Source organism: Cheilinus undulatus, linkage group 4, assembly GCF_018320785.1.
Source record: "Cheilinus undulatus linkage group 4, ASM1832078v1, whole genome shotgun sequence".
In the NCBI taxonomy this organism is placed as follows: Eukaryota; Metazoa; Chordata; class Actinopteri; order Labriformes; family Labridae; genus Cheilinus; species Cheilinus undulatus.
In genome coordinates this window covers 49,380,778-49,408,772 of record NC_054868.1, presented here as the reverse complement: position 1 = coordinate 49,408,772, position 27,995 = coordinate 49,380,778, and the positions used below count along the sequence as shown (strand labels likewise).

The 27,995-nt window shown below is 37.3% G+C and overlaps 1 protein-coding gene across 5 annotated transcripts; it reads right to left on the bottom strand.

Annotated features, from left to right (window-relative positions):
• Positions 1 to 340: 340 nt before the first annotated feature.
• si:dkey-92f12.2 (SUN domain-containing protein 1) lies at positions 341 to 27,622 on the bottom strand. Of its 5 annotated transcripts, none has more exons than XM_041786194.1 (17): positions 27,334 to 27,622; positions 26,213 to 26,287; positions 12,771 to 12,879; positions 12,488 to 12,603; positions 9,762 to 10,139; positions 9,622 to 9,681; positions 9,323 to 9,403; positions 8,669 to 8,808; positions 5,666 to 5,716; positions 5,407 to 5,466; positions 4,508 to 4,702; positions 4,245 to 4,382; positions 3,373 to 3,469; positions 3,003 to 3,118; positions 2,633 to 2,806; positions 2,011 to 2,100; positions 341 to 1,588 (listed from the first exon to the last, which is right to left on the bottom strand). In XM_041786194.1, the coding sequence occupies exons 2-17, from the start codon at positions 26,283 to 26,285 to the stop codon at positions 1,472 to 1,474; spliced, it is 1,995 nt and encodes a 664-aa protein (XP_041642128.1). In that variant the 5' UTR covers positions 26,286 to 26,287; positions 27,334 to 27,622; the 3' UTR covers positions 341 to 1,471. The 5 variants fall into 5 exon arrangements, with proteins under 5 accessions (XP_041642128.1, XP_041642130.1, XP_041642133.1 ...); XM_041786196.1 differs by lacking the exon at positions 26,213 to 26,287 and adding an exon at positions 17,528 to 17,621; XM_041786199.1 differs by lacking the exon at positions 26,213 to 26,287 and having other exon boundaries at positions 27,274 to 27,622.
• Positions 27,623 to 27,995: the final 373 nt, after the last annotated feature.

Genomic DNA, 27,995 nt, shown 5'->3' with positions numbered 1-27,995 from the left:
TTATTTTCCAAAGCATTAAAGTGCAACAAATATGCAAACCCTAGGAAACCAAGAAGTGGTCAAATACTTTTTCACATCACTGTAATATACATTCAGAAAGAAAGAAAATAAATATTATAAATTGGTTGCAACTGTCCCTTTGTCTATCATCTCCCATGTTTTTAAAGGTCACATATTTACCCTTTAAGACAGGTTTATATTGGTCTCAGAGTTTGTTGCTGAAACAAAAACACTCCAGTCTTGGAATTTTGCATGTCTAAAAAAGCCCTCTTTATCAGCCCTGCTCAGAACAGCTCTTTCTGTATCTGTGGTTTTAAATGTTACTGAGCTGTCTGACTCCGCCCATCAGGAGAGGAGGGCAGAAATTTCTTCCAACCTGGGGGCGGTGCTAACTCCCCACATGACATCATGAGGGGAAAATCTGAGAACAGCTTGTTTCTGCCAATGGGGGAAAAAATTTTACTTGTTAGGTGTCTTAAAACAAGATGTTCTATCTGATTCAAAGCATCTTGTGATAAGACACCTAACAAGTGAAATTCAGACATTATTTTTGTTATTTTGACAACTTGAAATAAGATCTCTATCTGGACTTGTCGAGTAAATTTGTTTGATATTTTGGACCAAAGATTGAAGAAAAATACTTGCTTGATTCAAGTTTTTGCAGTGTGTTATAAAAGCTGAGTTTAAACTTCTCATTATTAAATGTAACTGAACAAACAAAAATGATGAAATGATTTTAATACATTCAGTGCTGCCCTCTTCATGATTTCTACGTATTGTTCGTTGTAAAGTTCATCCCATCAGTTGAACATCAGCATCATCCAGGAGGACTGTCCTGTCAGACGTGGCCTTTATCAACCATGTGAGATGACAGGAACATGAAGAGGAAGTGGTGCTTACATTTTTTTTTCTTGTTAATTTTAGATTTTAATTTGAAAATTATTTCCTAACAATTTTTGTCTTAAGAATCTCAGAATTTCCTACTTAATTCTTGTAATTTAAAGTTTTTTTTTTTTTTAAGTTTACCATATAATTGCCTTATTTTATTTTTCTATTCTAACCTTGTTATTTCTTATTTTTTCTGAGATACTTTCCTCTCTCTCAGCTCCACTTCAACAAAGAAACACCTGATAAACAGCAGTAACATTCATTAACAATAAAGGGATAAACTCACTCTGTGGCACTCTTAAATCATCAAAACATAAAGTTTCCAGAACTTCATGCTCAAAATGGTCAATTTTTGGTTATCAGCAAAACATTTACACTTATTTCAGTAAAATTAACTTCTATGGTTTCTGCCTCTTTAATCACAGCAAAACCTGCAGACACAAAGTGGCAGTACACTTAACATTATTTTCAGTAGTATTTGGCCTCAAAACATCACCAAATATATTTTTATTTCATCTATATAGTGTGCATTGCAGGAGTACCCTCTGATACGTCTGAATGAGTCGTCAGTGGATCTGGTTTCTCATGATGAGACGATCTGTCCATGAACTCTGAATCGGTACAGACACGTGTACTCGACATGACCCCAGTTGCTGAGGACGCGCAGCTCCACGTATCGATACACATCGTCACTGGGGCTCTACATGAGAGGAAAGAGGAAAGCAACAGAACAAGAGGAGCAAAAGAGAGGGTTGGAAAATATGAGAGGGGAAAAGCGCAGAAAAGAGTATAATAACAGACATAAGATGACATAAGTTTTCAGCTTTATGACATATGAGAGAAAAAATGTTTTTTTGCCTTTACTATTCCATTTTTGCTATGAACCTATATACTAAAACAATCACTTTGAGGCAGCTGTGTTCTGAATAGAGATTAAAAGTACCTGAAATATTGTGTAGGCCTATGTGGACCCCAAGAGTCCAGATTAATCTGGACAGGCATGTGTACTTGAGGGTTAAAAATTATTGCTCTCTTGGTTTTTAATAATGCTGGTCCTTATGAAAGAGGGTTTGGATCTCCATCCCTACTTATGCCACACCAGTATTGTTGATTTAAACTCACCGGCAGCTTAAACGTCTGTGTTGATTCCCCATGTTCATCGTAGGTGAATGTCCCCAGCAGAGTTCCTTCTTCTGTGTCGTTTTTCATTCCCTGAAATAGTGACGGTGTGTTTTGTTACAATAATGAAGAGCAGAGCAGTTACAGGTCTGAGTCAGAGGTCACATTAACCAAATAGTTTCCGTATTTGATGGAAAGATTAGAACACTGACAGAAAACCAGACGACAATCTGTTATTTTGATCACCAATAATACTAAAGGTAATCTGGCAAACCATTTCATAAATCTCACTAGGGTTGGGATTTTATTAAATCAACAACAACACTGTTGTTAGTGATGATAATATGACTAAGGTTATTAGTTGTGCCTGAACTTTAAAAATATAAAGAAAACATCAACACAGATCAAAGTACTATGAACATAGCGGTCCAGACTTTATTCAGTCATTGCTATTGACTCATCCACAGACCAAACCAGGCTACTTTGACCAAATAGCTAACAAATAGCTAACAGTAATGTATAACTCCATGAAAATGAGAATTTTTCAAACACCATCCATAAAAGTGAAAGAAAAAGTCTGTAACCTCTGCTCTGCATACTGAGTTTCAGGCTGAGAATCACTCACATAGACTTCAAAGTCTTTGGGTGCAGAGTCAATGTTGCCAGTGGGGGAGTTGTAGCGTGGCAGGTGGTCCAGCGTGACATGAGTTATCCTGATGGGATGAGACAGCGAGATCACTAGAGTCCCCTGGACGCCGTGAAACGCCCAGCATTTCCCAGGGAGCAGGACGGGGTAGCCCTAAGGGGGAAGAAGGAGACATGTTTTAGAGTGTCTGTGAAGGTGATACATGGAGTAAAATTTATCTTTAAGAAGGAGAAATGTGAAGAACCAAAGAGACAGAGTAGTTTTCTCAGCATTAGGAGGAGAAATGGATCGAGATAATTAAAAGGATATGAGCAGGTCAGAATAAAAACAACAGAAGAGCATCTCTTACCTGAATAACAGTACGGGGGCTTTCAGACGGGTACCACAGAGGGATTCCAAAAAGAGTCACACAGGCTGAACGGATACGATACGTCTCTGAACACCTGGTGCTGATCACACTGGCACCTGCAGCCCCACGCATAAAAACACATAAAGTAACACAGTGGTATAAAAAGACTCAAATACATCACTGATCTTTTATCCACAAAAACAGGGCTATTTCACACATCAGTTAAAAGCTTCACTGACATTTTTTTCAAGCCTAATTAAGTTAAAATTTTGTTTACCATGCAAAACTTTCACTTATTCTAAAGTCAAATTATGTTCGCATGTCTACAGAGAAAATTCACCATGTCAAATAACAGTAATGTGTGCCTAACCTTGAGTCTCTAGAGCAAAGTCAGCCATTCTATCTGCCATGGGACGTCCACAGTCTGAGGTGCATCCTTTGTCTCTGAACCTCAAAGCATCCTGCTCCTGTTATAAGTACAGCACATGAGAATGAGCATACAAAATCACATGTATAAACAAAAACCTGGATGAAGACTTCTCAGCATTGTATTCTGAAAATATAAATATAAGTAGAACCAAAGACTAAAATAGACCACCACTTTACAGTTGGTCTTAGTCATCTTGCTGAGTTGAACAGCTCGTCAAGTGCACCTTTTCAACTTATTGAGTTTTTCAGAGCACTCTGTCCCAGCACTTTTTGTTTCTGGGTTATGAAAGCTGATTTCCATGTCCCTTAGTAGTACCCATTAGGTCTTTTTTCAGTAGTTTTGTGCTTCCAATATTTGTTTTTATTCAAGGAAAAATCAATTAGATGACATGAAACTATGTAAAGGAACAGGATAACAAAAAACATCTGCTTAATTTAATTAGTTTCCCCTGTGCCATTGTTGTTGACAAAACACAAAAGAAAAAGTGACCAGGAACCTTGGGCCTTGTGATAAAGTTAGTTACTTTAACAAAATAAATAAACAAATAAATAAAAGAAATGTACGAATCTAGGGAGAAATATAGGTATGCTGCCATGTCTGATAGGACGTTTTTGATTCCCCTTGAACCTGATCCAGCTTGGGCCCAATGAGAAGAGCAGAGATCTTTCTCAACCCGGCTTTGGGCTGTGGACCATATCAGGCTTGGGCAGTAAACCTCTACATCCATTGTTCTTATATAAAACATAAATAAAATTCCTCATCAATTCTAATCCTGACTGAAAGAGATCTTTGGAATCTGTTCCTTTACCCACCTTGATGCGGTCAGTGAGCCACGTCTCCATGGCCTGTTTGAGCTCTGGGGTAAGCTGGTTTTGGACAGGGACGGAGCTTGTCTCGGGACAAGGGGCGGGAGGAGGTATCAGCTGAATGGAAGACAACTCCTGGGACAGCTAGAAGAAACAGGAAGTCACATTTCAAACATACAATGTACAGGAAACAGGTCCAGGAGGAAAATAACAAGAATCCTGAAAAGAATGGCTCTGTCAGTTGTGTATGCCTCTATCAGAGTTGTTACCTTGGCATTCTGGGCCTCTAAAGCCTGGATCTTGAGGCTGAGACTGGCAGCAGTGTTGCTGGTGTCTGTTTGGTAATCCACCATCTTCTTGCCCAACCCAGTGACCTCCTGCTCCAGACGCAGACGACTGTTCAAGTCCACAGAATCCAGATTTGCTTTCATGTCCTGAATATCTAGCTGAAGTCTCTCCTTCAACTAAGGGAGAAAGAAATCATATAAAACAAGACTAATGGTGAGAAATGTCAGGCAGTTAAGGTGAGCGTCACACAGATTAGGGCTCTGGAGTGGAAGAGGCTACAGCTAAGGATTCCAGGGGTAAAATGAGTGATAAAAATCCACATAAATAAGGGGACTTATACAAACCCAAATGCACACTCTCTTTCTCACACGTAGGAACAGGTTTCTTAACAGAATAAATGTTCTATCTAAATAAAAGAAAATGCTTCATAAAGTTGTGCATGTTTTTGCAAAAATTATTTTAATCATGACTGGTTTCCAATATAAAATAAATTGACAAAGACAGCTTGAATAACGGACTGCTTTAATGGATTTTACAACATGGTCATCAAAGCCCACCTATAAATTCTAAACATGAAAGTCATGAAATGAATAAAAACTGGATATATTTCTGGGTAGAAGCTTAGTCTTTTAGAGTACTTTAAAAATCACACAGCAAAGCAAGGAAAGCTGCAAGTCCTGCAACCAATGGACTGTTATTCTCTGCAGTTACACATGATCTCCAGTGGATGTCACCCTAGCACATCTACTGGAGGAGCTGTTACTCAGCTTCTACTCTGACATCTAGGGGCAAGACTTTTCAATAGTCACAGCCTTCCTCTCTAAACTATAAAAAAGACAGAACTGAGGAAAGGGAGAATGAAGAATGAATATTCTCCTACCTGGGAAAGAAGGTGTTCCTGCTTCAGCTGTAGTTCCTTCTGTGTTCGCTGCAGCTCTTCCTGCAAACACAGACATGGTTGACTATTTAAAACCATGATGTACTTTTAGGATGTACTTTTACTTTGGAGGCCCCAAAGTTTATTTTGGCACGTCCCTTCCACACCCTTTATTTTGGCACCTTCCTTCCACACCCTTTATTTTGGCACCTTCCTTCCACACCCTTTCTAATAATTTTCAAGCCGATGATTAGCACTTTACCATAAGACCCTGCATCTTTGCTTCCACGGCAGCAGACACAATGGCTGGATCCTGGAGGAAAAACAGATATCATTATAAATACCTTAGAGTAACACAAATGCATATAAACAATCTGAAATTAGAATCTGATTTTATTAGTAGTAGTATTTTTAATTGAATTCATGTCATTATAGTCCTACAATCCCTTTCTCACTGGTTTATGAGCTTCAATTTTTTTTTTCAAATAAGGCAGAATGTGTGAAACCACTAGGTGAAGACTAACAATTGTGCCAAAGTAAGGAGGCGGAGATTTCAGGTAATATTAGTGGTGAGTGTGGTCATTGCATTTGCTTGGTCTGTGACCATGAGAATAAAGTCTATGTTATGGTTTCTTTAGAGACGCAAGCTGAAGTAGACAAATTGGACAAAGGGCATCACCTCTGAAGTTTATGCCTGATCCTGGAGAAGCCTATAGATTCTCTGATTAACATAATGGATGTCTTCCCATCTTTGGTTGAATATTCATGACTATACATCGATTTCTGTTGATTCTCTTTACAGACAAGTCATCAATCCATCCATACGCACCTGTCTTATCAACTGTGGCCTTTACCTGTACTTAGTAAGTGGTTAAATTGCTCTTGGTGTTTTTTTATGCCCACCAGATTGTGGATAGTTGGGGTAGGAACTGCTAAAGCAAACTTCCCTATACCTGCTTTTTTAAAATGAATGTTTCTTAACCCATTCAACCTGTATTCACCCCACTTTTACCACTAAATTATATCTGTTAACATGTCCATGTACTCTGTTTAAGGTAAAATATGTTAATTTTCCACACTGATTATTTCTTAGCCAAAGAAATGATCAATTTATACAGTTATAATACAGGATATGTCACTACATGGCAGCTGACCTACCTAGCGTTGCTAAGTAAACACAGAATGTTACATCAAACATTATAAAGCAGGAACTGGTACAGGAAGTTGCTATTCTGTTTCTCTGTTATTCTTATTTCATGCTGCTTACTCATGATTGACCAAAGCAAAAAGATCCACAGGAAGCTGTTAAAGGATTTACTTAGCTAGAGCAAAGGATGTTACAAGCCATCATTTGAGCCAACAACAATATGCTTTTCCTCAGACTTAAGGTAAGTCAGATAAACCTGAGGAAAAGCATGCTGGCTGAACACATGCCTTGCTGTTGCTGAATAAATCAATCACAAGGAGCTACAAGGAGCTACATGATTGTTTGTTTCGGGATCCAGCACCGACGAATGGATGATCTCTTCTTATTTTGATTTCCACAATCATCCTCTGCCATCATCTGTGTAATCTGTCGCCCCACATACAGCTCCAATTCCTAAAAAAGTTGGAGCACTGTGTAAAGTGTAAATAAAAACAGAATGCAATGATTTGCAAAGTTCACAAACCCATATTTTCTTCAATAGAACATAAACAAAATATCAGATGTAAAATAAATAAAATGTCTCAGAAACTGAGACATTTTATCGTGAATGAAAAATACTAGCTTATTTTAAATTTGATGGCAGCAACACATCTATAAAAATGTCGAAAGGGCCATGTTTACCATTGTGTAGCATTCCCTCTTCTTCTAACAACACTCTATTAACACCTGGGAGGTGAATATTGTCCCATTCTTGTCTGATGTAGGATTTTAGCTGCTCAATAGTCTGGGGTCTTCTCTGTCGGTTTTTATATTTTATGATGCTCCAAATACTTTCTATTAATGAAAGGTGTGGACTGCAAGCCGACCAGTTCAGCACCTGGACTCATCTACCACAAAGACATGCTGTTGTGTTGAGTGCAGTATGTGGTTTAGCATTCTCATGCTGAAACTTCCCTGAAGGGGTGATGTCTGTATGGGAGCATCTGTTGCTTTAACACTTCTGTATACTAATTAGTATTGATAGTGTCTTTCCAGATGTGTAAGCTGCCCACGCCATCGGCACTAATGCATCCCATACCATCAAAGACGCAGGCTTTTGAACTGTGGGCTGATAACAAGCTGGATGATCCCTCACCTCTCCAGTTCACAGGACAGGGTGCCTGTGTTTTCAAAAAAGTATTTCAAATTTCTATTCATCTGACCACAGAACAGTTTTCCATTTTGCCTCAGTCCATTTTGAATGAGCATCAGCCAAGAGAAGACAGCAGCCTTTCTGGATTCTGTTCAGATATGGCTTCTATTTTGTATGATACAGCTTGAGCTTCCCAATTGTACACTGAAGAGCATTTTCCTGAAATAGTTCCACAATTAGAGACAGTTTTTTTGCAGATTGGTGAACCTATATCCATGTTTACTTGTGAAGGACTCTGCCTTTCTAAAATGATCCTTATAGACCTGTTACCAATTAACCTAATAAATTGCAAAATGCTCCTATGTCTGTTTTCCAGTAATACCATTTAATTTTCAAGCTTTGTTTTTTATCCCTTCCAGTTCCTACATTTTAAATGTGCTGCTGCCATCAAAATTTAAAATGAGCTAATATTTTTCATGAAATGGTAAAATGTCTCAGTTTCAACATGTGACATGTTTATATTCTACTGAGAATAAAATGTGGGTTTGTGAGATTTGCAAATCATTGCATTGTGTTTTATTTACATTTTACACAGCGCTCTCACTTTTTGGGAATTGAGGTTGTACCTCTGTAACATGAAAACATACGAGTGACCCAACAACCCCAGATTTTGGTTTTGCATATGGGAAGAACTAAATTACTACCTAACATGTGAGCTCAAGGATAGGTGAGAACTTATCTGACTAATGTCACTAAACTAGTAATGATTTTGGCATGCTGTTTATCTGCAAGATGTCAACAAAATAATGCACAAGTTACTGAACAGGGATGAAGTTTTAGAATCTGATTTCATCTGAAGCTAAATCAAACTTAATCTGACCTCTTCCAATAACCCACTGAAATACATTCAATGAGTCTTTCAACACCCATTAATGAACTTTCAACCTTCCAAACACACAACCAGAGATGAAGATGAGTTGCCCTACCACCACAGGTGTAGGATACACAGTCTTAGGTTGAGACAGAGGTGGAAGAGGTGCAGGGACAACAGGTTGAGGTTTGATTTGTGACGGGGTCTTTGTGACAGACATGCGGGAGATCAACATGGGAAGGAGGAGCCAAATACCTGGAGAAAACAGGAGGAATAGTAGCTTAAGGCAAGCACTCAGGATCAGAGAGACAGTCTTGACAAAGGTAAACATCAGCTGACTTCAGCAAAACCGCTTAAATTAAAGGACCTGACATTCAAAGCTGTATAATGAATGGCGTTTACTGTCACTCATTCGGTCAAACAGGTAAAGGATTTCAAAGGTCAAAATCACAGCACAGGTATAGCTGACCACACAGGGCTGTAGTTAAGTCAGAAACTGATATTTTGGGACAGACTTCACCACTTCTGCTCAACACATTCATGGTAAGTACAGCTAATCAGAGAATAAGAGACTTTTATGGAAGTAGAACTTGTCTGATTTTTTTAAACATGCCATCACTATATGTGAAACAGGCCAGTATCAGTAAAATAACACAGGCTATTAAACATCCAACACGCCTCATAAAGCTGATGTGCCTAGGTGTTCTGATGTGATTTAAATGTGCTGGGTTAAATTTACTAGGATCTGTGAAATGCTGATGTCACTTACATAGTAGGAGAGCGAGGAGGAGGAGGAGGAGGAGGACCAGACCACAAGCCTTCTTCATGTTACAGCTGAATGACCTTTTAGCTGCAGGGATGAGAAGCAAAGATGGATAAGCTGAGTATAATCACATGCATTAGTTAAGAAAACATAAACCTACTGGCATGTGAAAGCAGTATGTATGTTGACATGTGAATGCTGACTGTACAAATCCACTCAACAATGTGAGAAAAACAAGCACAAGCTTTTACACATGCTCAGGCATTTTTAAATCTACACAGAGACAGACACAAAGAAAACCATACCTAAAGCTGTCAGATGTAATATTTTAGAGTGAACTGCAGCAGCCATCAGTGACAATGAGCCTACACAAACACAGGAAACATGGGATTATTACATGCACATGCAATGATTTATACATGCAAACATATGGTTCAGGACTCACCCATCATACTAAAGAAGGCACTGCTGATTCTCCTTCTGTACCCAGCAATGGCATCCTGACTAATACTGTGGCTCCTGCTGGGGCCGCTGGTGACGGCTGTGGGCTTCCTGTGAGTCCCCTCAGAGGATGAGTACCCTGAGCTGTCCACACTGCTCTGGTTCAGGTCCTTGAGGTTTGGTCTGAGGTGTAATCCCGGTCTACTGGAACCATAGAGCCCAGGGGTGTAGGAGCTTGTCTCCGAAGGTGCTGAGGGACAGCATGTAGGTGTCTGACTTCTAGTTGACGTCGGGGTCAGAGCGGGCCGAGGGGTGGCAGAAACAAAGGGTACAGTCCGCATGGTCGTCTGAGTCTGGGTGGTCGAGGGAGAAGGACTCAGACCTGAGAGGCAGAAGAGAGATGAAAAAAGACAACACAGAGATGAAGCAGTCAGCTCTGCACAATTTTTAATCACCATTTCAAAAACATATCTATTTTACCTAAAAAATATACAAATAATAGAGTTAAAATATCTACATTTGATTTTGTGCAAAAATTATTCAAGGAATCATTTTCATTTGAAATCAGCTGGTCTAGTAAACCCCTACATTTGGTATGCAACAATACTGATTAAATCGAATTAATTCAAAGATACAGTATGTAAAATTTTTGCACTGAAATGTCTTTATTAATTTCAAATGAAACCATTCCTATGTTATATATTTTTTATTGAGGTCTTACAGTATCCAACATATTTTTTGAATTTTTCAATGACTGAGAAGTTCTTAATTGTTATAAGTGAAACAGGATGTGTCTTTTTATGGAGGCTGCCATGGGTAGCAAGTTCAATCACCCAAACTTACCTCTGTAACATGGAACCCCCCCCACACACTCTGATTTTCAGTGAGTTCAGACCAGTACTGCCCGGCACAACCAACCTTAGTGGCTTATTCTCAATAATACTTCTTGTATCAAATTGAAGACTCTGATCAATAAAATCGCACATCATAAGGTGCATTTACTAAACAGAAAAAAGTTATGTTTTGTTTTCATTCACATTTCTTGTAAGGAGAGAGGAATGCACTTAAGAGAGCACTTCTGCATTCACACTGGAAGTGATGCTAGATCCCATGCACATCGTTGGACCCCAGAATGCGTACACATTCTTGGACCGTTTCCAGTGTGAATGTGGAAGTACGCCTCTAAGTGCATTTTTCTCTCATTGAATAATGAATCAAAATAAAATGTCAGTTTTCTGTTAAGTACCTTATGAGGTACAGTTTTCTTGAACAGAGTCCTCGATTCAAAACAAGAAGTAAAAAGCAAAGCTGTCTGTTATTGATAATGATGAATAAGAGTAGTCCCCTTATAATAATAGAATTGTTGAAGATGGCTCTGAGGATGGTTAGAAGTCTTTCATCATACTTGCTCGCTCACTCAGGAAGCTGATGGTTGTTATTTGTTTTGCTGCTTTGCTGTTTTAGATCTGACATCATGTGGCCTCTTCATATTAAAGATGTCCTGCCCTTTGTAATAGACTGTCACCCTGGTGAAGGTCTTCTACCAAAATGTCGCAACTTAATGGAAATGAAGCCCGCTTTGAGGAGTGAAAGTCGGAGCCTGACGCCAAACATGTTATGCTGCCATAATAAATGCTTAAACAAACTAAAATGTGATATTACTGGCTGAAATAACTTTTTTTTTTGCAAATTGGACAGTGTTTGCAAGTCTTCTTTGCACCTGTCCAAAGAAACAGATATGCAAACAATTTTTCCACCAAAAATAAATTGTAAGATAACAGTAACTGTCTTACTGGAACTTGTCACCATCTCTTTTTATTATTTTAGATCCACAATACACTTACTGTTCATACTCATTATACTATAACTGCAGCATATCAAATCATATCATATCATATCATATTATATTATATTATATTATATTATATTATATTATAAAGAATATATTACATTGTAAAGTATTGTATTGTATTATTTTATATTAATTATACTATATCATTACTGCACCTTAACTTTTAACTCACAGATACTTTTTTTCTATTATTAATATGCTTATCTGTATATATCTTGTTCCTGTGGACTGTATACAGATATAAAATCCCATTCTTATTGGTCCATTTATGCACAATTTCTGTTCATGTCATACCATTGATGTGTTCATAACTGGCTGCCAATTAGTGTACCATGTCACTTTCTATCAACAGGTTACTTGAATTGCTATTGAATGCACAGAATCTAAGTTGTATATACCACCTGCCCTTTTTTTAAATTTTAGTTACATTTTATTGAGTTTATTTATTTTGATCATTCTTACTCTGATCTATTATATTTTTACCCCCTTTGCTCTATTTGTTTTGTTGAATTTGCCCTCTGGGAATCAATAAAGTATTATCTTATCTCATCTAGTCTCATCTCATTTCCTCTACTTTAAAAGTTTAAAGCCCACAAAATGTTTGTCAACAAATGTCCACAGACACTGTAGCTTCTTCACATGCTGATAGTTCCAGTATATTACAATGTGAAGAGGCTTTATTCAGTGTTTAGAAGCATCTGTGGAATAAACTACATTTAGAGAGACTCACAATGTACCCCTCACTTTGTAATGAATAAAGTCCAAGATAATCCAAAGTGTGCATTTATATATTCTTTTGTAATCAGCCCAACTCTGAGCCAATCAGAATATTCTCCCTTCAGTGTTATTGTAATAATTGGTTGTTGTCTTGTGCCTACCATCATACTGGTCTGCTGTGTCGAGTGGCTCGGGGCTAGAAGATCTAGCATTGCTTTTGGCTTTCGTGGGGGTGCGAGAACCACTCTTGCGGTTCCCCGCCTTTTTCTTGAAAACCCTGAAGAGAAAGAAATGACAAAACACACAACCACACATTTATCATGCAGATGGTACAATACAAAAAAAAAACACTGCTCACTTATGATACAGCTTGCAAATCAGAGCTGCAAAGAATAATACAAGATACACAAGAAAACACACATAGAGATACGTTTTCTTACTCACTTTACAGGGTTTTCCCTGTAGGAAATGTTTGTCACACTGCTGGAATCAGACTCTTCATCTGAATTATAGTAGCCGCCAGAGACCAGGCGAGAACTCCTACGGGACATGGCTGCAAGACGGAATGAAAAATGGCGAGATGTGTTGGAGGGATGCAGTCAGAAAAGCCAAACAGTGCTATTTACAAAACAAGATATCTATTTCAATAAGTTATTGTCCAGGTAAATGTGTGTGTAAATGTGTATGGTATTAAGCATGTAATTAGAAGAGTTGTTCTGTCCATTAAATACTATGTATGAGGATTATTACATTGTGAACATAAAATTTAGAACACTTCACAATCTGTGTTTTTATCAATACCACTACTTTTATTTTTCTATTTCTTGGTGAAAACATACATGAAAATATGTATTTTCTTAAATCTGGTGAAAGATAAGGAAAGTTAAACTCCATGTATTTGTCAGTTATATTTTCTTAATATTGCTTGGGAAAAATAACCTCTTAACCTCCTAGCATTTTCTTGAAGTTAAATTTGAACACATCATGATGTTTAATGTACCTTTGCTTGGTCATTGTCATTTAACTGAACTGACCTTGAACACATCATGGTGTTGTCTTCTGTCGACTTGTTTAATTAACTAGTTAACTAACTTTTATCTTGATATTTCCAACAGGGATTTCAACATTGGATTATTATTTTAACTAACAAGACTTGCTAAATAAAGATATAACCCTTCATAGAAGACGCCATGATAGGCAGTTCTTTTCTTTCTTTTTTTCTAACTGGAGTGCTGTCTACGGCAGTCGTTCACTACCATTTTCCTCAGACCCCCCTTACTTGTATCAAAGAGAAGCTGAGCCCCCCCACCCCAAGAACCACATGAGAAAAATCTGAATTTGAATACACTGTCAAAAATCAACATCTATTTAATTGTTTCATTGATAATACTCTAGGAAAATGGCTCTAAATATATTTTTCTTGCCAAAAGACTATTTTATAAACTACTTATCTAGTCCTTTATCAGGGGCAGCACGGCGGCGCAGTGGTTAGCCTATTGACAACCTCAAAGCAGACCAAGCTGAGATCTTTGCCATTTCCCCCAGGGGGGCTCTGGACCTCAGGTTGGGAATCACTGGTCTTAGATTTGCAATGGATTTGCTTGAATTTGATTCACAGTGCTGATGTGCTTAGAGATCATTCCTGCAGTGTTCATTTTGACAGCTATCTTTAATTTAAGTCTTAGTCTTTTGATCACGTCTTTTAGTTTTAGTCACATTTTAGTCATTTCTACCCTTTTCAGTTTTAGTCTAGTTTTAGTCAATAAAAAATTGAAAACATTTTAGTCTTTACTTTTGGTCCAAGCATTTATTCTGTTGCCTAAATCTGGTACCACGTCATGGCAGTGTGTTCTATGTACCCTGCAAAACCTGGGGTCCCTGCTTTCTACTGCTAAGAGGCAGAAGAAATACAGATGCATTGTTTTTGATCGATTTACCCACAGTGGAGAAATTTCAATTTCCTTTTGTTTAGTGGCATGAACAGATCAGTTGATGCCAAAGCAGTGTAAAAAATAAAAATGCATCAAATATTTATACATATATCACGGACTTTGAATGTCCGACAAAAAATAAATTATATTTTACTGTAGTTTTAGTCATCCTGACAAAAACTAAACTTACTTTTAGTCAGTTTAAGTCATCACAGATCTATTTTTGTTAGTTTTAGTTTAGTTTTTTTTATGGAAAAAAAGGCTGTCGACGCACATCTTTAGTCATAGTTTTTGTCGACGAAATTAACACTGCATTCCTCCTCTCAAGTAGTGATGTACGTCTGTGTAATAGTGATTTCATTTAAATAACACAACTTGACATGAGATACAACTTTATATCATAGTAACCATTAGACTTAAAAGTAAGAAGAATAATGATTGGGTTGATAAATGTTGAAACGGGTCTTAAAAAACTCAGGTTTGGTTCCTTATCTCTATTATTTCTTTCAAAACAATATCAAAGCCCCAGCCTTGTAATGACAGTCGTCTCCATACTATAGGCGAGGTAAAACATGCAGATTAAGGAACATGTTATAGGTTTAAGAGTATTGTTGTAATTATCAGTTACAGAAGGCAGTCAAATGTGTTTCAGTGAAGGAGCTGAAAATGCTAATGCTAAATGCTGGCAGCAATAGCTAAACAACAGTGCTAGTGAACATCCTTCTCCCAGATGCTTTAACATTAACAGTGGTCACAGTCTCAGGTACAACAGTCAGACAGAAACTGAAGTACAAGTGGAAATACTGTAGTAGCAGATCCAGCTCTAAAAGTGTTAGAAGTGGTTGTTAGTCAATGTTATGGTTCAGTAAAAGGTGTTACTGCAGGAGTAAAGGTAGAGTTCAAACAGCCCTCTTTGCACAGTCAGTGATATAGCTGCAAGTCTGACAGATGCTCTCTTGGTTAATCTCAGCAGTCTGTAATCCAACTAATCTACAGAAACCAACCTGCTCCTCACACACTGTCTCAGAGTTACAGAGCAGAAACAAAACACCAAACACACACTGGATGAATTTAAACACAAGCTTAAAGAACTAAGAGACACAATCAGATCACACACAGCATAAAGCTGTGGTGGACAGAAACAGACAACTGCAGCATACCTTAACTGAGCCACCATGCTGTAGGTGCAGAAAAATCTCAGCAATGTCTACACTTAAACACAGGAGGAAAAAGATGAAGAGTAAAAAAAAAATGCTCAAATTCAGCAGCTCTATGTTGTGCTCATGTTTGTTAGACAGCAACCGCCAGGTTTACTTTCAGAAACGCTGCCATCACAGTCATTATGTAACAGGCATCTTAAGATGAGCCCTCTGATTGGTTAGAGCGCTTACAGTGCAGCTGATTAGCATAAAACCACAGCTCACAAGCTTTGGTGTTTGCTGTGCCAACTCCTGTAGCAACAAGGAAACTAAAATCCCCTTACCCCCAAGAATGACTGAAAAAGTCAAGAAAAAACAAAAGTCAAAGATGTATCCGATTACAGCGTCAGCATCTCAAAAAGCCTTTGAGAGTGACAATGATATTTGAGACCAATGCTGTTTAATTCCCTTTTCAAAAGAGAACACAATATTGCATCACTTTAAATATGAGCTAGGGATGTGCAATATTGGACTTTTGCTGATATCTGATACGCAAATATTTACAGATTCATTTAAGCCAATCTCAATACTGACATTCATATATGCAGTTCAGACCTTAAAACTCAGTCGTTAACATGCTCTTTAAGGTTTAAGAATCAATAAAGAAACAAACCCCATTCATTAAAACACAGACCTTATTTCTCAGATTCTATAATTTAAGGAATAAGGATGAACACAGGAGAAGACTTCAGCTGACATACGTCCACAAACTTATTCATACACATGACCAATATTTACAGCAGGTATATGCTGATATTTACTGATATATCAGCTTCAAATAACTTCAGAAATGTTTTTATCTGCTGATATCATGATTGTGTGGATGATATTGTGCATCCCTTCTTTTTTGTCTCCACTGCACAGAGAGGCTGAGTCAAGCAGAGCAAAGCGAGGAGCGGGGAAGGCAGTCTGGTAGTTGCTTTATGTCTGGGGCTTCATTCAAAATGTTCAGGGCTCACAGTGGGCCTCTTTGAGTGTTCTGCACCCTAAGGACCCACGTACAACTGATGGCGCAGTTGTATACTTTGCCGATATTTAAGGATGATATGTGATTTATGCTGCTGAAATGTAAAGCTGATATATAAACTGTAAATATAGACAGATTTTTTTTATATCTTTTATATATCTATTATCTATTTAATCTGTCTATTAATACCAGTATCATCTGTCAATATCATGCATTCCCAATATGAGCCATTGGACAAATATGACAATTCATGTCAAGATGTTGATAGTCTTAATAATAACAGATCTTGATAAATGACTTCTCATTATTGATAGAGTATCTTAAATTCTCTCTAAATGGCCCTAAAACAGTGGCTCTCAAGAGGCCCACCCACTGGGCACACCATCAGATCCTCAAGGAGAAATGCGATCCAAATTTCTGATGTTTTTTCAGATTTTTGCGATTACAAATAGTACAGTTTGGATCTCAGACAGTACAAAAAAGTGACAAAACAAAGTAAGAGGACAAAAAAGCATGTTTTGAAGAGTGTCAAAGACATTTTGGCACATTTTTTCCCCAAGTCACACATTCACAACCACTTTGGGTCAAACCAAGAGTTGAGTACCCCTGCTCAGACATACTGAACCCCTCTGGTCTTATACTTTACTGTGATATATAGTGTTTTAAGGAGTCATAATTGTATCCAAACACTATTTGTTGTTTGATAAGGCCTTAGAATCTAATAAACATCAGTATCAGATGACCATTTTGAGGGCATTAAAAGCCAAAGAGATGATGCCATAAGGATGAATAAACAGAAGAACAAAAATGTTTCTATCTAAAAATGCTGCAAAGGGAATTGATTAGTATCACTTTAAATCAGCTGTCTCCCCTTTTAAACATCTAATAATGTTTGCATGCATTGAAACATTTTGACCATAATTGATTTTCTACCTCACGTAAACCACATTTATGCTACACGTTTCAGCTAACCTGGCCTCTAAAAGTGAGAGCTTAGACAACATGATTTCAAAAGTTTTAACCTTGGCCTATCAACCCTTGATGACAACCTCCTCTGATTCAGTCTCCATAAATCTCTTTCATTTGCATTAAAAATCCACTAACCTTTAGCGAGTGCTTTGTTTTCCATCCTTGTATTTTAGAGCAGAGAATAAGTAATGCTACTGAAAAGAGCGGCAGATGATGACAGAAAGGGAAGCTGTGGCCAAGAGATAGAGACAGGAAGTCAGTACACACGCACAGACAAACCTGCACACCCATGAAGGGCGGTGAGGCTTATTTTAGCTAAATTTGAATATCTAGATTAGAAGAGAATCACACTTGAGGACAGGTTTTTTGTTTGTTTTTGGAAGCATTTATGACAACTCTAGGAAATAAAAAGTGATCAAATATGGTCCAAACATGAATCAGATGTGTCACTAGTATCTAAAGGTAATAATAGCAACATCACACATGACTATGCCTAGCAGCAGTCCATCGCTGTGCACACAAGCAGTCTTTGTTTACTGTTAACAAGGACAACAGTTACACAGGAACATAGTTGTTTCTGCTGCAGCTGCAAACAATTCATAAATGAGATCTTATTTATGAAACCATTCAGCGTATAACCATGCAGCTATATGTGTGAGTGTTTGCTTGGATGTTCAAGTTCTTGTCTCTTCTCTTTAAAGGGGAATTACACCATTTTAAGGACCGTTTTAATATCTAGGGTGGCTTAACTTAATGAATATCACAGAAAGATGTGGAGCAACATTTCCTCTGACTCCTGCCACAGACTTTCTTAATTTAGTCCTTAAGCTATTAAGCAAATATTTTTTATATCTCCCCCTTCCTATGTTGCACTAGAAAGCTAAAATGATACTAAAACACATTTTGAATATTTTCATATGGTAGTAAAAATTATTCACGATGATAGTAAAGCCAAATAAATTGGCTAATGATTCTCTGCACATTTCCCCTCTAAATCTTGGTGCTACTTAGTCATAGAGCAAACACTAGGCTACACTGATGCCACACAGCTCAACCTTCCAGTCACAGTGGCGGGAAAAGTACCTTGTAAAAGTGATTTGAGACAGACAACAGCTCTTATTGAGCCCTGGTCTTTTGCATGATTTGCTTTGAATTTGACAAAACAACGGCATCAGTCAAGAAACCCTATTCAACTCTTTTCCCCATGATTTCATGTAGATTTGGTTGGAGATTTTGAGAAACTGACACATTATGAGGAAATCAATAGTGATGTTCATAGATGTATAATTTTCCATCTGATTTAACACAAATTATAATAGCAATTAGCCGATTAGTCTTAAGCCAAATAAACACATTCTGCAAACCAACTTCACTGTACAACAGTAATACAAGTCACGCCATTATGATGTGAAGCTGGTTTACAGAATGTTGCTAATATTAGCAGTGCTAGAACCACTGACCTTCAATCCTTTTTTGCAGGTTAACATCCACATTCCCGATCTGAATACCGTTACTAAATGTTTCAGTTATACGTGAGTATGACCTGACTTATCCTCTGGACAACTTTATTTCATTTTCAAGGTCAAATCATCCTAAACCATGCGGTTCCTTCAATATGCCGTCAGTGCCCTAGCAGGTAGCATATTGTAAAAGCAAGACAGAAGTCATTAAGAACAACTACAGTGGCTACTAGTGGTGGGTTGCCATGTTTCAATTTAGATGGAGCGTCTGACTGGCATTGTGGTTCTGAACTACTAAAAAAAATATTAAAAATTAGTTCCACCGACCCACGACCCAAAACTTCTGCATACAATGGCTGCCTCTTGCTCTGCAGTGGCATGATTTTGCTTTTTTTTTTTTTGCTTTTTGTTGCCTCAAAAGTTAATTTTTCCTTCTCAATGGAGCTGTTGTAGCTCTGTGACCCACTAATGACCAAATGCTCGTGCTTCATGATGAGATCTGATGTTGATATGGTGATGATATGAGGTCGGGAGTCTGTTCATTGTGTTGTATTTTGAAGGTGACAGGATACTTTGCAAGTTTGGACTGACATGCTCCATGTGGGTTGACACGGTTTGGAAGCAGCCAGTGCCATGAAACAGACCTGCAGCATATCTCCAATGATGCAAAGTGGAGTGGTGTTCCAGGGATGCTCCGGAGCCAGACTGGAGCGCGGGAAGTGGAACTGCTCTGACTGACTAGAGGGGGAGAGATCTGCTCTGCAGTATGATTGTAGTGCAGCTGCTGTATGTGGAAACTGAAGGTAATTCTGGTGCAGATGACAAAGAGATCTGGATTTAACCGTTTAGCTAGCTAAATAAGCACATCCTCATACCAAATGTAGTACTGAAACATACAGACTTAATTCTCTAATCTAATTGCCAGGTTATTCACAACCCTAAAGTGTTTAATATGAATTTACCATAAAATTTTAGTCATTTAATACATTTCCTATTTCTATATTGATTTAGTCAAATTGTCTGCTTATGCAAAACTATGAGATTTAGACTTCACAAAGTACATTTAAGAGATATCTTTAATGCCTAATTTCATAGAAAAAGTTGCTAATTTGTTATTAGATTTTGTTACTGCAGACAAATGTTATCAGATTAAGATCAGGTTGAACTTCTTATCACCCTTAGCATGATTAAACCACTATTTAAAACTAAGTATAGTAGCTATTGCTCTGTGGTGGGTCAGACAATCTAATCTAATCTTTCTCATAACAACATGAATTAACAAATTAGTAGAACCTGTCATATACACTAGTAAGAAGCAGCAACAAGTATCTGAAATATTTTGGCCTCACAGCAACAACAGCCAGTGTTGGTCGAACAAACCTCTTTTTCACACAATTAGCATTCCAGTCTTCACAGCCTGCCTAGAGGCTTTAGCTAAGAGTGTTGGGAAAGGAGCAGTTTGTACAATAATTCCCTCAAATCCTCCCTTCTACTTTAAAAGGCTGAGCTCAGACAAGCTCAGCACTTCTCACCTCCTGAACAAAGCAGCAGCCTCCTTATTAAAGCACAGGTTAAAGCTATTGATCTGCTTTCCCTTTCCTTTCTCTGCCACTCATTTCATGTTCACTTTCTTGACCTATTTCTTCTTTAATATTGTAAAAACGTTTGACCTAATCCTACCTCATGCTGTAGTCTTCCCTCTTGTTTCTGACTTTTATTCCCTCTGACTGATTACATTTTCAACAGTCCATTCAAACTCTTAAATTAGAACGCCCCTTTCTCTGTGGAAATGGTTTCAAGACTTTCAGAGATTTTAAGAGGCTTTTCATTTTAATGCCAAAGGCTTTGTTACTCCTCTGGAAGGCTGCAAGTTAAAGTGGGGAAGAAGTCTGTAAAATCACACCAGAGCAAATTTAAATAGGCAGAAAAAAGTCTTAATGCAGGGGGGTCAAACTCAAGGGCTGGGGGCCAAATCTGGCCAGTGGAAAGATTATATCCGGCCCGCAAGATCAAATCATATTTTTATTGTAACTGGCCCACCACTACGAGGTCTGCAGATTTCCTCCAGTATAAAAATGTAACCTTTAACTTGATTATTTAAAATATCCATAAGCCATAAAAATCTGAATAATTAGTGTTTTTATTTCATATTTTCAATTTTGCATCTCAAGATTACAACTCAAAATGATGATTTTGACTTTTTATTTCATACTTTGACCTTTTCAAGTCATAATTTTGACTTTATATGTCACATTTTTATCTTTTAGATTCCCAATTTTAAATCTTAAGTCATATATTGACCTTTTCAACTCCTTACTTTGTTTTTTTTTCCCATATTTTGACATTTCAAACTCATGATTTCAATTTTTTTCTCATATTTTGACATTTCAAATGAATAATTTTTACCTTCCATATCATATTTAGACCTTTTAGACTCCTGATTTTAAATTCAAGTCATATTTTTAACTTTTAAGTTATCATTTTGAATTCTAGCTCATATTTTGACATTTTCAACTCCTAATTTTGGCTTTTAATCCCATATTTTTAACTATCAGACTCACAATTTAAAAATTTAAATCATATTTTGACATTTAAACTAATGGTTTCAAATTTGATTCCATATTTTGACCTTTCAAACTTATGATTTCAACCTTATCTACACAGAGACATTTGCTACTCTTTCTGTTTTCAACATAAACGTCATAAAATGCATGACATAAATGTCAGTGTCCTAAGCATGTCTGAATAGAAGCCAATGGGCAGGAATGGTTGCTAGCTGAGGTGCTGTTTGCATTTGCTATGCTTGTTTTTTTTTAGGAATCTAACTTATTCTTAAACATAAAATTCCATTATCATTTGCAATATTTTAATGGAAGCTACATTTTTCTACACATGTCTTTGTGATCAAACCACCATAACGCTTTGGCAGGTACAAGATCTCAGGAAGGGGGAATTCAAGCAGAGCTGCAGTTCAGGTCTATAATACACTTTGAACAAAGAGCAGAACAATCCATTCCTGATTGCTATCCTCGTCATTTTTGCTACTGCCATTTAATTGTTTAATTACCCAGATTTAAGACAGTCTTAATAATAATTAGAACAGCACTAATAAACGTATCGGATCTGGCAGTAAAACTATCAGAATGAAACTGCTTGCCCGGTTTCGTCATGGCTGCAGCGCCCACAGGAAGTGGGAGAGAAGCAAAACTTTTGAGTGAAACTGTATCCTAAACACCACTGAGCTGTTTCACTCTTCCTCTTGGTGCCTTACATCCCCCTGCAAGTTTTGAGGGTAGTAAACGCATCTGTAAAATCAGAGAGAAATTGTTTTAGGTGTGCTGGCACTCTTTAATGCAAGTTGAACCCAACCTGGTGACTCAACAGCAGTGTCAACATGAAACCAGCCAAAACACACATGCAACCACATGTGGCACATGAGCCAACAAACTGAACACGCATGCACGTGTGTTTAAAATCTAAAGAAGCAGACATTGTGATGAAGGAGTGGCGTTTGCTCAGGGCAGGGTGGGGCACTGTAACTGGTGCAGTATCGTGACCACCGACACAAAGAGGGCGCAATCACAGAAGAAAAACTGACAAGAGCAGGGTATAAGAGAAAAGGGAAAAAGAAAGACCTAAGAATGGTACAAAAACATTGAAAGGGTGGAGGGAAAGACAGAAAAAAGAGTGAATGGGGGACAAAGAGATGAAATAACAGACAGGGAGGGGTGAGCATGAGAGTAAGTGTAGTTTAAACCCACAGTTGGAAAAATGCATAGACCGCTGTGGGTTTTAAATCCAACCAGTTTTCTTAATGAGTGGAAAATCCAAAGAAAAAAAGTGAAGAGAAAAAAGGCAGAGGACTAAAAGCCTCAGGGAAGACAAAAAAAGGACATGCATTTTTTAAAAGTAGGCAAAGAAAAAAAGAGCAGAAAATGAGTCCTCATCAATCCAAACTGGACTGGTGGCTCAGCGGCCAACTTTAAGGCTCTGTCAGTGAAATATGATTCAGACATACAGAGTAGATGAGTCATCTGTGTGGCATTAGAAAAATCACCCCAAGCTCTTTGTAAAGACAAGGGGAAAACATCAACTACAGGCATTAACCTAAGCAGCTACTTGAAAAGGTCTGTTTACACCAATGTGAACCAGATGTTTACACTTCATTCTCTCAGTGTTTCTCTCTCTCTTTCCTGCTTCAAAAGCTGAGAGGGCTGAAGCAGCGGGACTATGAACATGAGCAAGCTGTAGAGCCTTTGTTGTCTGAGGCCACTCAGCTGTCTGACAATCCCTGCTGGAGAATCCCAGGCAGTCAAGTTGTGCACCAATTCTCTCAAAGATACTGGTTTTAATGTTCAGCTTTCTCTCTGCTGGTGTAGTCAGTTACACTTCCCTCCATAAGTATTAGTACTAGTATTAATACTAATACTAAGTATTAGTATTAAGTAACAGAAAAACAAGTTACTTTCCATTTTTTTATTTTGGTAACAAAAACATAAAAACATAAAAAAGAAAATCATGTGACTCATTGAGAAAGGTGAGCTTTTCAAAATAAAAGCCTCCATGTCTGATAATAGCTGTGTATATAAATATATAAATTAGAGTCGGTGTAAATCTGACAAACACACGATCAGCAAATGCATGCTGTAAAAAGCCTGCTACGTATGGACCTGAATTAAGAATAAAAGATAATTAAAAGGCAATTAAATTACAACCCATTAAATTGCCCGTACGTTTACAATTTAAATTATTTTTCATACCTTGTATAAATAGCATTTTAGCCTATTATAACACTGCAAAACACAATAGATGGCTTTCGGTAAGACATGGAAGCTTTTATTTTGAAATGCTCATCTTTCCCAATGGTCATATGACTTCCTTTTCCCCAAGAATTTTATTAAATGAAGAAAACAAAATAATGGAATTGAAAAAGACAAAAATTGGACCCCGTTTTTAAAAATTTAGTTATTTGTTTTTCCGTTTTTGTGACCAAAATGAAAAAACTGAATAATGGCTTGTTTTCCATTTTTTTCATTTTCGGTCAAGAATGGAAAAACGGCATAATGGCTTGTTTTTTCCATTTTTGGTCAAAAACGATAAAACGGGATTACGAGAATTTCTCCTGTTTTTTCAGTCTGGTTTCAACCAGGAAATGAATCTGCCAGAAAGTACAGAGACCGTTTTGCCTGTGCAAACCCAAAGGTTTTCAGTCTACAGTAAAAAGAAAGGAACTGGGCCCACCGCCCCAAAGATTTTGGAGAGGAGTGTAGGTCTCCTTCAAGTTACTCGGACTATTGTTCCTGACTGAAAATCATTGTTTAGTACGGTGTATATATCAAAAAGTTGTACTAGAACAAATCAACAACAATAAACCTGCTTTTTCGTGAATATAACATCATTACAACCAGTGTTTCAGTGGGTGGACCACCAAGGCACATTCTTAGCCACACAAGTATATTTCCTGACTATTTTTCTTTTGAATGTAAATGCCATCATTGAAGTTTAGAGAGCAATCCCATGAGTAGGTCCCTCCATAAACGCTCCAACTGTGGAGCCAAATCTCACATTAAAATGAAGCTTTGTGCACTATGATTTCAACATTTTTATATTATCTTTATTTCTGCACCTTAGGATGATGGTTGTGTTACACTGCTTTGTCAACAGTAAACCCCACACACAGCTCACCTGCAGTGATTACAGACTATTGAAAGAGAGTATTGTTATCTGAGTATCTATATACAACATCCTGCTGATGAACAGTATCAAAAGAGCAGAAACACAAAATACTCGATGGACAGAATGAGGCAGAGTGGTACGGCCATCCCTGCCTCCAAAGCACAGCGCTATTCTAGGAAGCAATGTTGCACCAAATACTTTTTGGATGCACAGAGGTTTAACACCTGTATTGGTCAATATCAATCCTTTGGATGACCATTAGCTGTCTGCAAATAATGTGGACATGAACTCATGTCAGAAGCAGATGTTTATTTGTTGTGCTGTATCAATTTAATGCAAGCATTAAATGATACAACACAACAGCTGACTCAGAGGAGAGATTTATTATTGGGCAGGAGATGTGATGCACCAAGAGAAGTAATAAAAACCCCTCGGTATTGTCGTTGCCTCTAATTTGTACAATTGTTGCATCTCTTTTCATTTAATGTGCAAGACAAATTTCTTTCAGACATCATTGTGTGAAAAAAATGTAAACCACAGCTGCAATGGGCAATTTTACGGTCAGCTGATATAAATGTATTATCAACTGTTTTGATAATCAGTTTTCATTCAGGCTTCCAATGACATTTTTTTTGCAAATGTGTCAAAAAGTCTGTTTTCAGTCCCTCAAACATGGAAACTTCTTGCATATTATTGATTATACAGCAGCACAAAACATGATAATACCCTGAATTTTGAGGTAGTGAATGACATAATATTCACAATTACTGGCAACAATTCTGGTCTAGCGGTGGGTCACTTAATCCAGATTTTTTTTAGATCCATCAATGCCAAGTTTTTGTTCAACTTTGGTACCACACCACACTTATAACTACCTCTATCTGAATAGAGTACCTCTATTAGAGTACCTCTATTAGTACCTCTATTAATAGACTACCTCTATCTGCAAGAACTTAAAACAAAAGAATTAAAATACTTAGAAGTACCCTGTTCACATATCAACCTCTATCTGAATGACCAGAATTACAGCTGGGTGATATACAAAGTTTTTAATTTATTTTGATATGTTTCAATAGGTTATAGGAGGATATAGGTTAAGACAATACCGCTTGTTTAGTTTATGCTGATGTTGGTGTGAAAATAAAAAGATGTCAGGACTAATGTTCTACAAATAGATTGTTTACAGTAAGAACCACTAACAGGCTTTTGCTAGTTTGATCACAACTTCATCTATTTGCAATATTTAGCCCGAATGGGGCATTACATAATTTCATTTAAGGGACACTTTTATTCAAGGATATTTCTGACGATGGGTTAGTTTGTTTTTATGCCGTTTTTCATGCACATATTAACATTGTGCAGCTGATTGTTAATAAAAGTGTCTGTGTTACAATTAGCCCTTGTGGATTTGCCTGTGAACTGACATTATTTTTTTTCATTCTTAACAGAAAACAAGATAAAATCCAAGATATATATATTGTGTACTGCCATTCAGCGTAAAATGCAGAGGTATGATTTCTGGTCAGTCTTGCCTAAAAACGTCTGTATGCTGATGGACATGTTGTAAAGTAAAAGTAGTCAATCAAACGTGGCAATGTTTCTCATACAGTTTTACACAGAACATCCTTCAAAAATAGATGATGTACATTAATGTCACCAAGATGACACTTAAGCTTAACCTTACTTTTCACGACCCTGACTCCATTGACTGTGCCTTCCTTTCTGATTGTTTCACTGCGGTATGCCCTGACCTCCATAGCTAAATTATAAAGAAAAGAATAAACATTTATCTTAATATTCTAGATCATCAACATTTATTAAAGTAAGAATGAACATGATATTTGCTTACAAAAGTCTTTCCTGCACATTTTTCATGATATTTTGGCAGTAAAGAGCAGACTGTATTGGCTGTAAAAATGGCTGAATGTAGGAATAAGCATGAGGTGTTTCAGGCTCAACAAGTGGATTTAAGTCAGCTTAAGTCAAAACTAATTCTTAAACTTTCAAGTGTTTTTTTTTTACAGGCTTAAGCTTCTTTCTCTGTTCATCCTTAAACTTTATGAGTGTATTGAGGGCTTAAATATTAGGTCTAAAGTACCTTTAGGTATTGAGGATTTGAAAAATCATTTAGCTGATAATCTTGGTATTGGAAAAAATGATTTTGTAAATATCTTGCATCTCTAATATTAGCATGTTACACAAAATCATACCAACTGGTTTTGATACAAAAGATGAAGTGCTACTTTGACAGACAAACGATTAATGCAGGGATACTGCATTTCATTTTAGTATAGCTTTGGAGATTTGACAACTCATATAATAACAATTAAAGTAAAGTGTAACTTATTTCATACCTTAATACAGATTTAGTTGACGTGCCCTCTCTCCTGTTGGCTAGCTAGCTTACTTCAGTGGATTTTAAACAGCTAGCTGTTTATTTGGCTAACCAAACTTTGAAAAAATAAACGTCTACCTAAGTTACACACTTTGAGAGCAACAGTTTCCTGCATCAACTTCTAGCTGAAGTCCTAATGTTTACGTTCAGGGGCCAAATAAGGTAACAAAAAACGCACATTATCGTTTAGATGTAAGCTCTTGATTAAACGTAAATTTCGCATGGCAGCGTACGTTATCAGTTAACAGTTGACGTAATCCATCAACGCAGCAGGTTATCCACTGACACAAACGTCCTAAAACAACACACGCAAGAACTTAAAACAAAAGAATTAAAATACCTAGACGTACCCCGTTCGCATATCGTTGAATATAAGTTGTTGTAGTGTTTTCTTGTTATCCTTAACTTACCTCGTGATGCTGTGAGGACTGTCGCAGTTCAACAAAAACACCACGCCAACCACCAGCCAGGCGGTTAACTGTCAAATCTTCTGTTAGGAAATGATAATCCTCTACAACACCTCACGACCAACGAGCTCCGTTTAAAGAAACATCTCCACTCTGTTTAACTCTGACAGAAAAAGTCCTCCAAAAGCGACTTAATTATTCATATGTTCAAATAAGTGAAGTATGGAGAGCTGTGGCATTAGTGTGGGCAGAGGCGTAGAGACAGACAGACGCGTACTGCTATGACAGCGCGGAGGCTCCGCCGCTACAAATTTTGACAGAAGGATTCAAGCTAACAAAGATATGAACGAAGACTTCCGCTAAAGCTTTACAAAATAAAATTCTTAATTTTGATGACGCTTAACGATACTATATTTTTTTGATTATATGACTATTTAATTATATTTAAAAAATATTTAAATCCTCATTACTGCTACCACTGCTGCTATGATTACAACTCGTACTACGTATAATAATCAAATAGGATTAAAAAAAATGAATCCAGACGGTGCAAAATACTTCATCATTATTATTGTTTTTATTATCATTATTATGTTTTGGTTCTTTCATTGAATCTAGCGCTGAAATGTACTGAAAAGTAAACACACAAGTAATGATAATTATTA

Coding starts and splice junctions, on each gene's coding strand:
- si:dkey-92f12.2 (XM_041786194.1), bottom strand. CDS start 26,285: ATGGAGGTCAGGGCATACCGCAGTGAAACAATCAGAAAGGAAGGCACA. Junction 10,140..12,487: donor CACAGCAGACCAGTATGATG/GTAGGCACAAGA, acceptor TCTGCCTCTCAG/GTCTGAGTCCTTCTCCCTCG. Junction 4,383..4,507: donor TAGAGGCCCAGAATGCCAAG/GTAACAACTCTG, acceptor TGTTTCTTCTAG/CTGTCCCAGGAGTTGTCTTC.